Here is an 18,323-nt window from a genome sequence, read left to right as displayed (position 1 = left end):
TAATTATAAGTTGAGCTGCACTTTTTATTTTATAAAATTACTTTATTATAAAAAGTGCATTATAATGAGATTTTATAAAGGGAGTTTCTAGAAGTTCTAGAAAAAGTGCATTATAATGAGATTTAATAAAGGATGTTTCTAGAAGTTCTAGCAACTTCTTAGAAAAGTGAATAAATAGGGGGCTGGGCCTCTCATTTGGGGGGACGGGAATATGATAAGTCAATTACATCTTCTATGAGCATTTGTGGAGCTTGATGGTCTGCAAATATTCGACATAATCCTTGAGAACGATACCTCTCAAGAGATTGCATAACTGAGGGAGTGAAAGACCTTCTGAAGGGTTGCACATTGGAAGTGGTGCTCTGCCATTTCATGTTGAGCTTCATGGTGATTTCAGATTAGGGTTGGAAGTGAACATTTAGGGAGTCATTTCAGAGAGAAGATTTCACTATACTTATAGAAGGACTGTTGCAAAGAGAGGGGCGGATTACACATACAATTCTGATACAAAACTGGCTATTCTAGAAGATCAGATCGGGAGCGAACTTGGAGACATAAACCCCTCATTTTCGATTTGGAATTCAACTACCTAATTTCCTTGAATTTAAAAGACCTGGGCGACTCAATTTCAGCAAGAATCGGCATCCATTTGGCAGGGAATTAATTCATATTAAAATCGTACAGCAGCCGTACAGGTGCGGCCGTACCTGCAGTCCGTACAGTCACTGGTTTTGGACAGAATAAAAGTCGCAGGCTTCCAGTGGGATCTCCAGCACGTGAACATAAATTAATAACAATTTCCAGGTTCTTCTAATCTGATTTAATTTGCCAAATCATTGATAAATTAGTAGCAAGGGTTGGCATTGCTGTAACAGTCCATAATAATCAGTTGCTATCTGAACTTATCTTATGTAACAAGCATTGATTATCAATTTATATCATAAGTTTTTATCTGCTGAAGGAATTTTGGAAGTTGTATTTAGGCAATTGTTTTGAATATTCTATATTATTTCTTGAGTACGGAAACTAGTTGTATTGCCAAGTGTTTGACAGAATTCCTACTTCAGCCTTGGTAGCTTATTTGGTGTTTTTAGCAAGGATCTTTACAGTTTAGCCAATCTATGAGCTGCCTTGGTTTAAGACTACCTAAATACATCAACTTTGATGTCATCATTTCTTCCTTCTAATGCTCTGAGAATCCTTTCCTCAAAAGATAATCCATTTATTTGCTTTTTCTCTTCTTCAGCATCTACATGTTGTTGATACCAAATGATGCAGCTAGAACTCTTACAAAAATTAACTGGATCATAAAAGAAAAGAAAAGACAAATTTCAGACTCACAAATTCTTTTTTATTAATCTTCCAACTCCTTTGCTGCTACAATGAAAGAGAACACCTATTTAACTACAAATCCGAAAATTGCCCTTTTGACAGTTTTTCACAAAAATGTTTTTTGGCCATTTTGGTAATTTTTTAAAACAACTTGTAAAAAGATGATTTTTTCCATGAAGCTTATTGAAGGTAAGCAAAGATTAACTGCCAAGTAACCTTCAAAATTTGAAACAATATTTTGAAGTTATAAAATGATGCAATTTGCCCCCCCACAACCCCCCCTCCCCCCCTGCCCTCAAAAAAAACAAGTTGGGATTAAATCCACTAAAATTGGAATTTTTATGACCTCTAGAAGATGCATCTTCCTGTAAAATTTCAACCCAAGCAAACAACTGAATCAAAAGTTATGACTGTTGGAAGTTTCTGCATCATGTATGAGAGACTTTAATGTGCCACGAGTTGATTCAAGCCTGATATTTTGAACAGTCCAAGAGTAATAATAGTCCAGATTGACACAAGCGTGCAAACAACACCAGTCCTTTGAACAAACATATTAGTGTTGTTTTGAAGGATTTCCCTTTGGTAAACTCTCATGAAGGAAGAATGGTCTTCAGAAAGTCTGATATAAGTAACTCAGGCCCTAAAGATTGAATCTGCAGTGAGTGGGGACTAAAGCCATCTTCCCAACATGTATATTCCCTCAAATCTATGATACTTCTTCAAACACTTATGTTGTAGCTTGTATAGATTTCCATGAATTACTAAACACCAATGCACTTGAACATAAGGCAACCTCAGCAACTTTGGTTGCCAATCATGAAGAATGCCACTACCGATTTTCACATGTTCACAAACTAGTAATTGTGAAAGATAACATGCAGACTCTGAATAAACTGTGTCAAGTTTGACAATCTTCACTACAAGAAATCTGTCACTGCTAATGCCAAATTGGATAGAGGCTTGTGGATGCAAAGTTCCATTCAATACAATAGGAACAAACCTTCCAAATGCCTGAAGATTAATATATGCACCCATTCATGAGATCCATGGTTGTGTATTGAACTACTATAATATTGGTGCTGGAGCACCTAGGGGTAAGGTCAAACCCTAAAGGCATTTTTTGGGTTGTACATGGTCTAACCAACAATGGAAGCAATAAGGACTATTTATAGAGTCCCAAGGTGAGTGTAGGAAAGTTAATTTGGTTGAATTGAATCTAGGAGTTACAAGTTGTCAAGTAGGTTCTTTGAACCAAAAAGTTGCTCAAAGTGCTTAAACTAGTTAAATAAGGTGAAAAGACCCAATGAGTGGTTAAACATAGGTAGAAAATGGTCATTTGATGATATGAATCCATGTGGAGAGGTTTGGAACCAAACTGGTCAAGGTTGGGGACTTGGTTTGCAATAAGTGCAAAAGTTGTCAGAAAAGTTGCTCATTGGCAACTTTTCAATTTTGCAAAGTTGCTTAGCAACTTTTCAGGCAGTTTTTGGAAATGAACTACTTGGAGTAGTTATGGCTCGGTTCAATGGTCAAGGAGGGGGAAGACTATTTAAACATCTCTCAATCCAGTTCCAAGGCTTGGATACTTGGGTGTACGGACAACACCTGTTAGTGCAGCACTGTATGAGCATTTGGAGCAGTTTTTGTGAACTAATGAATTAGAAGAGTTGATTGTGTTACTATTTGCTTTGATTTGGATTCTTTGGATCATGTTTTGAAACTATACAATGTTGTTTGGATTCAAGAGTTTCATTTCCTAGGGTTTAGAAAATCATTTGCTTTGTGTGATAGTGCTGTCCAGTTTTGAGTTGTTAGCATAGAAATGGCTATGGCTTGAACTTCCATGGTCAAACTCTCATAGCCTTTGGAAATCAGGCAATAGCCTTTGTACATGTGGTAGATATGGAAGTTGGAGTTTGTGCAAGGCAGCTGGCCATGGTTACAAGCGAGCCCTAGGCAAGCTAGCAGAGCTTGACAAGGCGCAAAGTATGTTTGTAAGGAGATACAATAGTGAATAGGGGATTGGTAAGAGTCAATCTCTATAAGGTATGGAAAGAGCGGGGTGCTAAGAGAGTTGGATTCAGGGGAGGCAGGAAGTGAAGAGAAACACCTTAGAAGGAGAGAAACCTTGCATTTACCTTAGAAACCCTGAAAATGGGGATTTTCAGAAGCTGTATTGTACGGACAAAGCTGTGACCTAAGATCACCAAAATCCTTTAGCCTAGGCCCATAGGAAACAAAGTCCTTTAGACACCAACTAGCCTTATTAAGGGTTTTTAGGAGGAAATGCTAAACCCTTGTTTTTAAGAGGGGCTCTTAGGGCTATAAGGCCAATTTGAGCAATTTGGTGTTATGGGTGTGATGGACCTAAAAGAATGATGCAGAATGGAACAAGGAACTCATTAGGAGAGCCTAAGCTTGGTTAGAACCTAGAGCTGACAATGTGATGGGATTTGCTTTTGGAGGCTTAAATGTACCTAGTGGAAAGAGTGGGAAGGAGCGAAGGTAAACTTGAATTGTTCGGGAGTTTTCTTGAAGGAAGGGGACCTAGAGTGTGATTCGCTAGTATAGGGTTGAATAAACAACCCTAGGAGGCCAAGGAAAGCCTCAGTGGAGCCAGTGAACTCTTGTGGAAGGAAGCTCCTCATCAAATATTAATACCGATTTTAAAATTTCTTGAAAGTGTGGCTTTCAAATATTGAGGAGATATTCCAACAAAGTATATAGTTTGCCCAATTATATAAAATATTAATCATAGAGTCCTTTTATGTGAAATAGTATATTCCAAATATATTTCCATTGTAGTCCACGACATCTTAATACTCTACCAATTAATAATTTATTAACATCTTAACCCTCAACTTAAAAATAATCCCTCAATATTTTCATTATGGAAAGTCAATTGTTAACTTGAATAAAATAAATACCTCTCGAGATACACTTATTATGATATTAAGACATTTCATTGTATTCTGAGGATTTCTTTCAAACCTCATACGTGTTAATATTTGATTGATTGATCATCATAAATCTCCATTATTAAACACGTTGAAGAACCTATTTGATCATTCCAAGCTCCACCTAGTGCAGATCCTTCATTGATGAAAATGGCTTCCCAAATACATCCTAAGACAATTTGAGAAAACTTATCAAATTAATCAAAGTAATTTCATATTCACCAAATCTCGAAGTTCCTTTTAAAATTATTGTTTTTGTTTTTGACTATTTTACCAACAATGATTAAATAGACTACAATTTAGGATGAATAATCAAACACAATGCTTTCTTGCAAATGGAAATAGTACTTAAATCCTCCTATATTTTTACAATTGTAAACACTCTTGACAACAAAACTGTTTAGGCAATTTGAATATTTCTTCCATATTTGTTTTCAAATCTCCATAAAACCATTAAATGATTCGATAATGGACCTTACTGTAACTCCTTCCATTTAACAACTCAAAATACTTGACATTCTCCTACTTCTTGAGCCACACATGTCCATAGAATTTTTTCTTGAGAAAATCAATTCACCCTTTTCAAGTTCCAACTAGGCCAAGTATTGTGCTAACATAGATGACTTCTAGGCTCTAGATCCGGGAAATATAAGATTGAGTTTCCTCAAAACTATTGGAAAGAATTAATTATTCACAAAATCATGCTTTACCAAATCTCCAAGTTCCTTTTAAAATTATTATTTTGGGCTTTGGTTATTCCTGCATGGTTATTTTTTAGTAACTTTTAATTATTATTTTTGACTAAAATCACTCATAACTAATAATTAATAGCATTACCTTTTAATTCATTTTTAGGAAATAATATTGAACCATTAATTTTAATTTTGTTTTGCACCATTTTAACTTAAAAAAATTAAATAGGGTATTACACTCACATGACTGATAACAAATTTGCTCCACACCCTATAATTCCCTTTCCCCAAAATAAAGGAAAGACCCTTTTCAGCTATAATTCTTCAAAAAAAAAGAAAAAGAAAAAAGACTATGCAAATGATAAAACTTGATTTGCAGCTTCCAAAAATAATTAACTCGGGGGTGCTTTAAGGGCGATGTGCAATGAGTTGGTCACTGTATCGTGCAAGTAAATTTGTGTATCACTCCCCTGAGTCAGGGCTTCTAGGGCACTCAAGGTCGGTAGACCACCAGTCACAACAAAGCAGGGCTCATTGGAGTAAAGTGACCACCATGTGCATGAGAGAGAGCTCCGACATTTGAGCTTATGCTCACTGTAGAAGTAATAAAGGGAGGCTCTAAACCCTGAAAAATTCATCATGAAGTTAATATGGGACAAAACATTCCTGTGCAGTTTCAGAAAAAAAGCCTCATTCATGAATAAAAGCACAATCTAATGGATAGAGTACATCTCACACAGGACAATTGCAGGATTCCAGACAGGTGTTGTGCTTGGAATGGTGCCTAATATGAACCCATCCTAGCACAAGTGGTTTCCAACTTGGAAAAAGCATGGAAGTTAACAAGCTAATGGACTCAACCTACAAATAAAACTGGTCTTAAACAAGATATGCAATCCAATCTGGAACAAAATGCCTACTGCCAGACTCTCATGCCAAACAGACTTTTGAGTGAGCCTTAGTGAATGAGCACAAGCCACTGAAGATTAATTTTGATGAAAAAGCCAAAAAGTAGCACAAAAAATGGAATCGGGCCAAAGGCACGTTGAACAGGAGAAATAGATCGATCACGAGGAATTAGGCTTGACATGAAAGACTCTGATAAGATCTCTGCTTAATACATCCACCAGCTATAGAGAGGGGGTGATGTGATATTGGAAATCAAAGATGATATCACCAACAACAATGTCTATGAAGAACAAGGTGCCATGGGTAAGAAAGGAACTGTGAAGAAAATTGTAAACTTTTACCAAAATCAGAAATCACTAATCAGAGAAAACCTCTGATCAACTAAATATACCAGGCTGCTAATAGTGTACTCGATTTACTAGACAACAAACATTTGTTCATTAACTGATAATATAAATTTATAAGTTGTACAGATGTGCCATATATCACCAATCAAACTTCTTAGGATCTCAAAACCAGGCTGATAAAAAAATTCTAAAAATTGGAAGAAGTAATAGATTGGAGGCTATGAACTATGTTGAAATGATCAACCTCCGAAGAGCACAATTTGTAAGATAACCATCATTTGACAGAAATATTTCACCAGACAATGAATGACTTATTGAGATACGTACAATAGCCTTTCTTATAAAGGAAAGCGTAGAAATGAGTAGATGCGCCACTCGAACAAAAACTATAAACTACCCAGGTTATTAAATATGAATTTGTGTAAGCTTAAGGTAGAGTAAATAAGCGTGTTCATTCTTAAGACGTATTTTTATGTCATGTTGATTTGAGGGGCCATTTTGTAAAGAATCAAGGATGATGTTGGTTTGATAAATCTCTGTGTGCCATTGTAGCATATTTGAAAGATTGAGCAACTCAAGAAATTGCTAAAAGCTTTCCCTACTTGTACTTTTATGTGTTAGTATGCTTTCTAGTACAATTGACTGCCTTTTCTTACTTGAGAATAGTAATGAACATCATTTTAATTTCTTTTGTTGAGTGGTTGTATCTTTTGACATTGTTATGATGTGTATTTTTCTCATGTTTATTGTTAGGTTTCATTTGCTATTCTTTATTTGGAAGTTGGAAAATAATAATCATTGTTTATTTAATCATACAAGATTGTAGTCTATCATTAGATTGAATTCTTTTCATAATATCTCAACATTCTTGCATTTGATTTCTTTCATTCATGGGATGCTTGCCTCAAACGAAGTTTTCTTAAATTGTTTTACTAGGTAATTTGTAGGTTCTTTTTTAATATTCAAACCCGTTTTCCATGTGTTGTATCTTCTTTTCAAATTATTAGTCTAATAATAATTCATGATTAGGACTCTTATATGATCGAGAATGGCTTGTGGAGAGTGTTTTTGGTGAAGTGCTTACACAAAAAAAGGTATGGTTGTTTTCATAGTTTCATAAATGTCTTTTGATATTTTTGTAAGGCATTAAGAGCAGTTCATTTTATGGAATATGGTGTCATATGATCATGTCATGTACATTTTTTTCTTGAATTTCAAGATCTTGAAATATTCTATGTTATGTACTTTTAGGCCACTGTTGTGTTCTAGATTCAAAAAGAGGTAAGAGGAAGAGGAAGAGGGAGATTTTACCTAAAAGTTCATGCTAATGACTATTTAAAATTTATTTCTATAATACAATCGGTAGTTAAGATATTTAAGCTTTGATTCCTTACTTCATTCCTAATTTGGGAGTTTTTATTCTTGTAGCATAGTTGGATGTCACATCCATGAGGGATTGGTAGAGGGAGATTTGATGTAGTAGACACTTTCAAATATCCTTACCTCCTTATGATGGATGGGTGTTAGCCTAGTTTATGTTGGGATCTAGATGGAGGTAGATTTAGTAGCGCAGGTCAGATGGATGGGTCCCAACAAATTGATTTGTCTTTTACAACATGATGATGTTGGGATCTTGTTAGCACAACTAATGCTTTGATTTATTTTCCTTGGTTGGCACGAGTTCAGGATTTGGGATCCCATAATACTTTATTGGACATTCTTCAAGGTGTTATGGGCTCCTTTATGTGCATTGGGATTCCAACTTGGGATTGCTAGGGAGTTTTGCAGCATGTACGTGATGTGGTTTATTTGCAATTTCATTTATGATTCTCATGTGTAGGGTTTGGTTAGATGCACAACTCAGGGCACAAAGCTTGGATAGCTGGATTGTCGTCACATTTGTGTAGTGTTGGTTATTTGGGTGCTCAACAATTGTGTTTCAGTGGGGGACATTTCCTAGCCCTCCTTTGGATTTCCAATTCAATGGAGTTTCCTTGCAATGGAGATTGCTTAGGGACAAGCAATTTTAGGGAGGAAGGACTGTAATGTCCTCATTTTTCAGTTGCATCAAAGTTAATGAATTTAGCCTATCATTGAGTCCTTTTAGGTTGATACTGATGATTAGAGGACCTTGTTGTGGAATGATTTGCCTCTCCAATGGCTACTTGTGATTTTAGGCTCTATTTTGAGAGACTTACTATTAATAGTAAGTCAACAGATGATTCCACTGAGCTTAGATGATTTAGAAGAGTTATATGATGCTTTCAAATGTTACTTCTGACTTTTGGTTTGAGCTCCAAGATTCTTGGAGAGAGCGTCTATTTTTAGTCACACTTTTGTTCTCCTCAATTTTGGCTTCACGAAATTGAGGCAACCCTACACAATTTTCTTATGGATTCGTAGGTGCACCCTCTACATTTTAAAATGTATTATTAAAGAAGCATCAAGTCAATTTGTTATCCGTGAATTGAACTTAGTGTTGCTTTATCTTGCATTTCTTTTGAAGCTTTCCGTCGAGTTGAATCTCAAATTGTTTGCTAGAAAGAGTTTTTCTTCTCTAATTGCAAAGGCTCGATTCCTGACAAAATTTCATGTTTGTTCTTCATTTTTCCTTTGTGTTGTAAATAGTTTTTGGTCTTTTTTTTGCCTTAGGTGAATAGCCCTTGGAATTCTGCTCGTTTTAGCTAACTTAGGTCAAAAGCAGAGTTGTATAGCTCAAGTTATAGGGGAAAAAGTGGGTATTTTCAGGACAATTGCATACTTCGATTAAAAAATAGCATAAAAGTGAGTTTTTTATTGTTGAAAGCATGATATAAAATTATATTTAATATTTAAAGTGGATTTTGTGGTCCATTTCAAAATTTCAACTCATTTTGAGTTGGTTTGACTATAGTTTTTTATGTTTTAATGAAAATAGCTTATTTCAAGACTATTTTCCATGTTACTTTATTAAAAGCTGTAGTTAAATATTAAATTTAATTACATAAGACAACTTAAATGCTCAAAAGTGGGGTTTTTAGTACACATTGCATACATCAACATGCAAATCACTATGTGAAAACCCACTTCCAATAAATTATAAGTCCCAGCATTAAATTAAATGGACTTTTTATATGCAATAACACGTTTTAACGTGTTATGTGTTAAGTGGGTTGTTAATATGTATTTACATATTTTAAACTCATTTAATTAATGTAAGTGGGAAAATCTAACCCATTTACATATGTTGTTGCATATAGAGTTTATTTTTAATGTATTTAAATGAAGTTTTTAAGACTTATTGCTCAAACATCTTTTAAAATTGTGACTTGATGGACCTTTGAAATATACTTGCATGTTTTTTTAATATGCAAATGCTTTTCAAAACCAAAGTGGCCATTTTTGACCCAATTGCATGTGTATATGATGTTTTAAGACTCATTTCCACCTAGCCTAAGCTGAAGTGGTAATTTTTAACACAATTGCATATGTTTAAAATACATGTAATGGTCATGAAAAATGTGTTTTTAATGACTTACATTTCCACTAAAACATAGTGGCGATTTTTGGCTCAATAGCATATCATTTAAACATGTTAATGGACCCCAAAAGTGCGTTATGCACTAAGTCACAAGTTAAAGACTCAAGAGTGGCAATTTCTTACCCTATTTCATGTGTTTTAAAAACATGTCAATGACCTCCAAAAACACATCTAATGAAGGCATTAGTATAAAGGTTAATAGTGGCGATTTTACTTGCCATTACACATGTTAAAATAACATGTGTTTGCCTTCAAATGTTGCGGTTTCCTCTATAAGGCTAAGAGTTGCGATTTTGTTAGCGGGAACATGTATTTTGAAATATGCATATGCTTAAAAAGGCATTCTCCACTAAGTTATTAATCCAATACTTATGGTGGCGATTTTTTATAGTATTACATGTTTTGAAAACATGTGTTTTCCCTAAAGTAGCGCGCTTTTCATCAATCAACTCAAGAGTGGCGATTTCTTGGAGAGAAACACCTTTATGAGTGAATCCTATTCTCTCTTAAAACTATGTTTTACTTCGGCGCTATTTGAGGAAAGTTTTGGGCATATTTTCACATGTTTTTGGCTCCAAAAAGTGCATTTTAGTATCCATAGACTTTGGGCATGTGGATTTGCTAAAAAAAAAACACTTTTAAAACCAAATATCAAGGCGTTTTCGGAGGTTTTTGAATAGCGGTGATTTTTGGAGTAACATTATTTTGTTCAACATGTGCTTTTGGTAGAAAACAGCCTGTTTAGGGCACGCTTTTGGTCAAAGACTCCACATTTCTTCATGGATCATGGCTTCCAATCACTTCAAGAAAAGGTTTAGGGCATGTATTCCAATTTTGAGCTTGTTCTTCATCATTTTCAAGCTTAAATTGATGCCCTAGACATCATTTTTCAATGCATTTGCACATGGCTTTGATTTGGTCAAAGTTTGTTGCAAGTTTTGGGCATTTTATCTCTCTAACTATCCCCACATGTCGAAATTCGAACCTTGACTATCTTCAATGTCTGAATTTTGAAATCTATATAATAAGTCTTATAATTTTAAACAAATCTTAATTCAAAATCTCTTTGATTTATTTTTAGATTTGTCCAAAGATTTGAGAAAGACTTGTTATTTTGTGGTTGGTGAAGAGAGGTATGTTTTCCCCTTATTTTCCTCGAGGCATTTTGGTCTTGTTGAGTTTCTAATTGCAAGTCTTTAAATTTCCATTTTCAAATTTGCATGTTTTGTATATATGTTGTTTCTTCTTTTCTTCCGTCGTTTTCTTCAAGTTGCATATGTAAGGTCCCATCTACTTGCATATGCAGTCGGGTACTCTTGTTCTTATATGAAAGTAAGTTTCTTTTTTCCCGCATGAGAATGCAAGTGCAAGTCCCACCAATATGCATTCCATGAACCTCCATATGGATGCCCTATGGTTGAAGGAGAATTTCTTGCATGCTTGCCGGATACATAGTATGACTTACACCTACTTAAGCATGCTATGTGTTCATTTCATTACACTTTACTCCTCATTTGCATATTTTAAAGTTTTCTGTTCACACATGCAGTTCACCATAGAAAACTGTTTTTGGCTATTTTAGTCATATTTGAGCCCTTCTGTGTTTGACCCATTTGTTCATTTGTTGTTCTTAATCATTCCATCCATTCTCCCTATCCATACCTTGCCCTTAATTTGTGTTTTCACATCAAAAAAAACTTGTTGTGGACCCCTCACATGAAGATGTTCTTACAAAATGGGATTTTCATGTAACAGTTGTGCAAGCATGCCATTTTGCAATGTCGAAAGAACTTACTCCAACAAAAGGAAAAGATAGAAAGAAAATGAAGTACCAGTATGATCTTTATCATAACTCCATTCCACTATCACAAGTAACTTCTTATTGTGATGAAGTGGAGGATACCGACATATCTCATATGAACATTGAAGAATTTCTTGTAAGAATTGATGCCGAGGCTACCAAGAATATGACATGGATCAAGCGAAGCCATATTCATTTGTTGTCCACTTTCCCCTTGGCAGCCCATGAGTCGGAACTCATTCTTGCATGTGCAAGACTTTTTGATGCATTTGTTGGGTGGGTATTTTGCAACCAATAGTTTTTGGTAAAATCTAGTCGTAAAATAGGATCACCAGCCACAACGTGTGAGACAGAGTCTCTCCTACCTTGAAGGGAAGGCTCCCCCTTCTCACCATTCCTTGGATGAGCTCGAGGTAAGCAAGAAGTTGAGAGATTTTTGTAAAAGGGTGTTACCAATAATCCTTCCTCGTAACTTTCAAGAAGGGATCCACTTGTGGACTGAGTAATGGGTAGGGTGAAAGTTCTAACTACACTTCTACCTAAAAGTTGAAAACGGTGATACCAATAAGCCAACACTAACTCAAATGCTAGCTGCAAGTGTACCGATTTGGCTCTAAGTTTGGTTGTATTTCTATATGAATAAACTTTACTAATAGGGCACAAAGACTTCCAAAAGTAAAGATATCCTAATTATTTTGTGAATCAAGAAGGAGATATAAGCTACAGATAAAGCTTCTAGTCTATCTATCTCTACAATTGCTCCTAGTCAAAGCTCAAGCTCCAATTGCTTCTTAACTCATTTTATGCTCAATTATCAAGAACACAAGATTACATGAACCAAAGATAACATATGCAAATCACAAACAAAGCTTCCAATTCGCACAAGTAACAATTGTACTCAATCAAAGTTCAGTTTCAATTGCTCCTTTGTATTCACTTTTTTTTATCAAAATAGTGCTACACAATCAAAGTTCTACTGGCACAATTTTTCCAGAGCTCTCTTTTATACAATAAAAAATGATTTTACAATAAGAGGGCAATCCTTTATATAGTCAAAGTAGTTGAGAAAAAGATGGAGGAAAAAGTGAGAGCAACTCAACTAACTTTGACCGAGTCTAATTAGAAGAGAAATTATTGGGTTACATGCAACTCACTTGCATGCAATTACATCTTTTGATGCAATGCATCCTCTTTGATCTACAAATAGAAATAAAAGTAAAATAGCAATCTTAAAGATTGTTCTTTAGTGCCTTGAATTTGATGATAACATCACACACTATAAGAAGATCAGAAATCTCCATTGTATTTGATATTGCCTCTATCCTTACTACATCTACATATGCTGATTGCACAACCTTGGAATTTGCCACCAGAGAATCTTGCAAGTGTTTTGCCAAAGATTTATGCGAAGCAAATTTGTAAATGGTGTGAGAGCCAAAATCTTCAGAATTTAAATCAACATTCACCCTTATTGTATATTCTAAAGTCATTCTTTCAACTGCAATCATGTTATCGTGTTCATCAAGAATCTGACATCCCATTTTCTCTAAGTCACATGTGATCCCTGTTTCTTTTGCTTGGCAATCTCCAAGGGCTGCCTACAACTTTGTTATCAGTTTTCTTAATGTTTCTTCTTTGTAGCCCATAAGTCCTTGATATTTGAAGAACATTTCACATGATGGAAGAATGTCACATGAAACCATAATGTCTAAATCAGACTCAGCAATATTGTCCCAATCATTAAGAATCCCTTTCAAATCATTAGCTTCTTAAATCAAGGAGGAAAACAAATCTTGTTCTGTTTCATCCATGGCTTTGATACGTCTAAGGAGTTCAACCGTATCTATAATAGCTTGGACTCCTTCAGAAATGACTTCTACCCAAGACTTGGCAGCTTCAACTATCCTTTTCTCCCTAGATGTCACATACACAACAACATTTTGAGAATATTGTTGCCAAATAACTTCATTTAAGTGAGCAACCTCATGTTTGAACTGATTTTTCTTTTCCCATAATCCATGGTTGGTCTTTGATATATTGGCAAGCGCATCTTGAGCATCCTCTAAGAAACTAAGTCATGAGTGTTTTCCAATCTCTACCTTGGTGAACTTGTAATCAGAATAGGTAAGCTCGTCAATAGGTTTGTCCATCAGTGGCTTAGCAACCTCTAAAAACTTGGTCTTCTTCGAATCAACTAAGATCCTTGAAACAATCTTATCTTTTAAAGAGTTGGACTTAGTTTTCTTTACAGGAAGGTTATTTGGGGGTATGCTCACTTTCCTTCTCTTCATTGTGATCCTGCTTAACCATGTAGGCAAGCTGAAACTTTCATCTGTGGAAGCAGGTACACTGGAGACCATTGGCATTGATCTTGATTATATCTTCGTTGTAACTGAGAAAGATTTAGTTTGCACAGCTGAATTCATAGCTGCATGATGAGAGGATTCTGTCATGAATAACTCAAAACCTGTCAGAGATGTATCAAGTTGAGAAACTTTACCTTGTGTGAGAGTTGAAAAATCTTCAAACACACTTCCCAAATGTTCATATTGTTTATTTATTAAAATGGGAGGAGCTGCTGAAGATATAGGAAGAGCCAATGTATTGACTTATGAAGGTGGGATGAAAGGTGTGTAAATAGTGGAAAATGAATCCACATCATCATCTATCTCATATAGAAAAAATGCTTCCTGCATGGGTGGTTCATGAATTTGTGCAGGTCTTGGGGGAGATATGATCATAACTTCCCCTTCTCCTTACTCATCTTCTTGTCTGATTATTCCTCCAGCTCCTGAACTGTTTCAGAGATCTGAGATGATTTAAGTCCCTTTCCACCCTTCAACTTGAATTTAAGAGACTTCTTCATATCAAAAGAAGAAACTCCATCTTTACCTCTAATTTCCAGTTGTGACTTCCTTCTAGGAGGACCAAAACTTTCACAATCCAAACCCGATTTCAAATTAACCCTTTCTAGGCCTTAAATTTTGAGCCACTTTTTGGTGTTTACTAAAATTGATTGAAATCTATCAAGTATAGATGTACCTTCCTTCTACTGCCATTGAATGGGAAAAGGGCATCTTTTGTCAAAATTGACTTAATGATAGTTTGGATCATGAATATTGCCATCATCTTCAATTTGAAAATCTGATGGGATCTCAAGCATATTAAGATCAATGATCTGCTGCAGAGTTAATCTACAATAATCCATCTTCATTATATCCAATTTTGTTTGCATGTCAATTCAAACATCTTCGATATGATGAACATGTGTAAAGGCACTCTTGATTTGAGAATTCATTTCTTTGTAATCAAAGTCAAACCTGGCTTTGAATCTCTTCAAAGTGATCAACTGAAGTTTTGCTTCCATAGTTTTTGCATTATGCACATAATTGATCATATAATTACCAATTACCAAGGGTTTGGCAGAAGAAATACCAAAACCTAGCGTATGCAAATCATGTTGATCAGATTGAACTTTGTTTTCTACATAGATTAATTGATTAATATACACAGACAATGAACAAGAACAACAGTAGCAGTACTTCGTTTATTATTCGCATATGCCAAGAGATTACATACAGAGCATAAGATAAGATGATTTACAATGATCCCAGATGGGGTATAAATACTTCCCACCGAACCTTCCCGAAGAGGTCTGTCGGCTACAGAAGAATCCTAATCTACCCATCGGCTACAAAATACAAAATCTCCGATGACATAACCAAATCGGCTACAAAATGCAAAATCTACCAATGACATCATCCCCCCAAAAAGAAAAGTCGACTCCTGACAACTAACAAAATAGGAGACAACCCACATACAACAAAACAAAAAACTGCTAGAGAGAAGGTGGTGCCCCTGAATAATGCTATTGCCGACGTAACTCATAGACTTGATTTGTCCGAATGCGCAAATCCTTCTGAATCCGTGTATTAACCTCTACGGCCTCCTTCAGAAGAAGTGTTGCATCCATAGCCTGTGTCTTCGCTAACTGCAACTCCTGTTCAGCTGCTTCCTTATCCCGCAACAGTGCAACTCACTCAGTTGCCCACACTGCCTGTTGGCTGGCCAAGTCGGCTACTATCTTCTCTCTAGCCTCCCTCTCGACTACCAGAGATCTCTCGGCTGCAATCCTTTCCGCTGCCTTGTCCACCTCTACGTGCCTGTGAGCACAATAAACCTTCTCATATAGTCCCACAATCTCGTGCGCCAACTTCTCCAGCAAAGTGTTGCACTGCCCCAACTCTGGCTTGGTGGCCCAATCTGCCAACATCTCCCGTGTCTCAACCACTGGCAAACCTCTGTCTACGAAACAAGAATGAAATCGTCGAGGACAAACCCCACGAATGTACGCCCGGATCAAATGCCACTCTCTCTGCCAAGTCATAGCCTCTATTGCCACATTGTGTCCCTTCTTTAGCGCAACCTTCATAGCCCTAAGGTAGTCCCTGCCCCTCTCCTCGTCCGACCCATAATCCTCCTTTGCCACACCCTCTATTATCCATTCTGCATCACTATTCTCTTCCTCGTCTATAGTGACCATGCCCACATCCGGTGCGGCCTCCTCTACTCTCGGCGCATCCACCGCCTATGGCACTCCCACCTCCTGAGGCTCTACTACTGTAGCTGATACCCCTAGATGCCTAGGGGACTAAATGGATGGACCAACCTCGGCAAGGATGAGTCGAAATTGCTGTCTCAGGAAAGCACTCGCTCTATCCATCACCTCTGGCTGTTCTGACTGTGCGGGCTCCATGCTCTCCTCCTGTTGTGCTGGTTGGGCTAATTGGGCTGTTTGTACTGGCTCGGTGTCTGCTAACAAGGACGAAATGGTGACCACTGCATCACAGTCAATCACATCCAAACGAACCTTGGGCTCAGGCTCCGGCGTTGGCAACTCCACCCTTTGTGAGACTGGCTCCACTGGTGCAACTAGAACAACATCTGCCATGGCCGTGGAGAAAGCAACACCTGGAGTGGTCGCCGGTGCAAGAACATTTGTCGTTGGTGGAACACCCTCAGCCACTACCCATGGGACATCTGCTATTACCGGTGGAGTCATCGTGATTGGTGCATGTTAGCCGACTGGACGGTTCGGCGGTGTTTCTGTATTCTGTAGTCGACGGTTCGGTGGTGTTTTGTATCCTGTAGCTGACGGTCCGGCGGTGTTTTTGTATTCTATAGCCGACGGTCCGGCAGTGTTTTGTATTCTGTAGCCGACGGTCCGGCGGTGTTTCGGTATTTTGTAGCCGACAGTCCGGCGGTAAATAATTTGTAGCGGATAGAATAATTGTGGCCGACGGACTCCTTCGGGAAGGTTCGGCGGTAGTATTTATAGCCCGTCTGGGATCATTGTAAATCAATAATCTACTATTGGGAATATTATTCTGCTATTCATGTTCATTGTCTGTATGCGTTGTTTAATTTACCCGTACGGTAAACATTTGGCGCCGTTGCCTTATGAATCTGGAAGGTGGGAGGAATGAAGATTAATGCCAAATCAGCTTAACAAGGATCTGAATAAGGCGAAGGAAAAAGATGGAAACCGTATTGCGCAAGAGAATTTAATTCTAGCACAGCAAGCTGAACGCCGACGGAGATTCCAGAAGATTGCCGACGAAAACCGAAGTGTGGAGGAATTGTTGGAGGAGACTCGGCAACAGGTGGAATTGGTGGAAGAAGCACGGGAGGAGTTCTTGAATTTGTGTTTGCCGAGGGATGAATATTCAGACGGGAGAGCATCAACTCGCACGGCTCGCAGTGCCGACGGAGCACGAGCGTGGAGTGACCTCTTCGTCCAGGATAGACTTCCGCGGGAAACAATTTCGGAGGATCCTCCGTCTTTACCAAGGGTTGCAGCTGTCGACACCTCCAGTGTGGAAGTGCAGACCGTCGGTGTGGGAGTTCAGACTGCCGGTGTGGGAGTGCCGACCGCCGGTGTGGGAGTGTAGACCACCGGTGTGGGAGTCCAGATTGCCGGTGTGGGAGTGCCGACCAGTGTAGGAGTGCAGATCTCCAGAGTTATGGCAGGACCCAAAGAAAAATTACCGAAATTTGAAGGCGATGGTATAGCCGACCCCCTCCGACATTGTAAGACATGTGAGACGATCTGGCGGGCAAATGGAATCACAGATGCCGACGAATGGGCCAGGCAATTTCCGGCAACCCTACGGGGTGTCGTGATTGATTGGTTTTCAGATATGGATCCACAGAAGTTGGATACATGGGATAACATTAAAAAGGAGTTCTTGGCGGAATTTAAACTCTTGCGGGATGATAATGAAATTGTAGCGGAAATTTTCAATACCAAGCAAGGGAGGCACGAAACTGTCCGTGTCTACGCCAGGAGATTGAAAGACTTAATAAACAAAATGGAAAGCAAGCCAGCAGACGGATTGCAGAAAAGATGGTTTGTGGACGGCCTACGCTCGCAGTTGCGGAGGAAAATGAAAATTGTACCACCGTCATCATATGTGGACGTGTAGAACAGAGCATTGGATCTTGAAAGTGAATAGAAGACAAAGAAGAAGAAAACTAGCTCATCTGATTCTGATGACGACGAGCCTGCCGGAGATGATAGCAGCGACAACGAAGGCAGCAGCAAGAAAGTTCGGGCCCTACAGAAGGATATGATCCGCATGATGAAAGAGTTTAAAAATATGCAGAAGGAGCCAAAAGGTAGTGAACTGTGGTGCACGGAATGTAAGACCGACGGTCATACTAAGGGATCTTGTCCGAAGAACCAATTCTGTGACATCTGTTAGA

General features: G+C 37.7%; 1 protein-coding gene across 1 annotated transcript in view; it reads left to right on the top strand.

Moving 5' to 3' along the window:
• ABA3 (molybdenum cofactor sulfurase (LOS5) (ABA3)) overlaps window positions 1-18,323 on the top strand; it is a 219,227-nt gene that overhangs the window by 175,175 nt on the left and 25,729 nt on the right. The window contains exon 17 of the mRNA XM_089811712.1: window positions 7,267-7,331. Coding sequence (XP_089667838.1) covers window positions 7,267-7,331 — 65 coding nt within the window. The remainder of the gene's footprint in view (window positions 1-7,266; window positions 7,332-18,323) is intronic.

This window comes from Cupressus sempervirens, chromosome 11 (genome assembly GCF_028749045.1).
Source record: "Cupressus sempervirens isolate cs-2001-9-10 chromosome 11, ASM2874904v1, whole genome shotgun sequence".
NCBI classification, from domain to species: Eukaryota; Viridiplantae; Streptophyta; class Pinopsida; order Cupressales; family Cupressaceae; genus Cupressus; species Cupressus sempervirens.
This window is presented reverse-complemented; position numbering and strand designations above follow the sequence as displayed.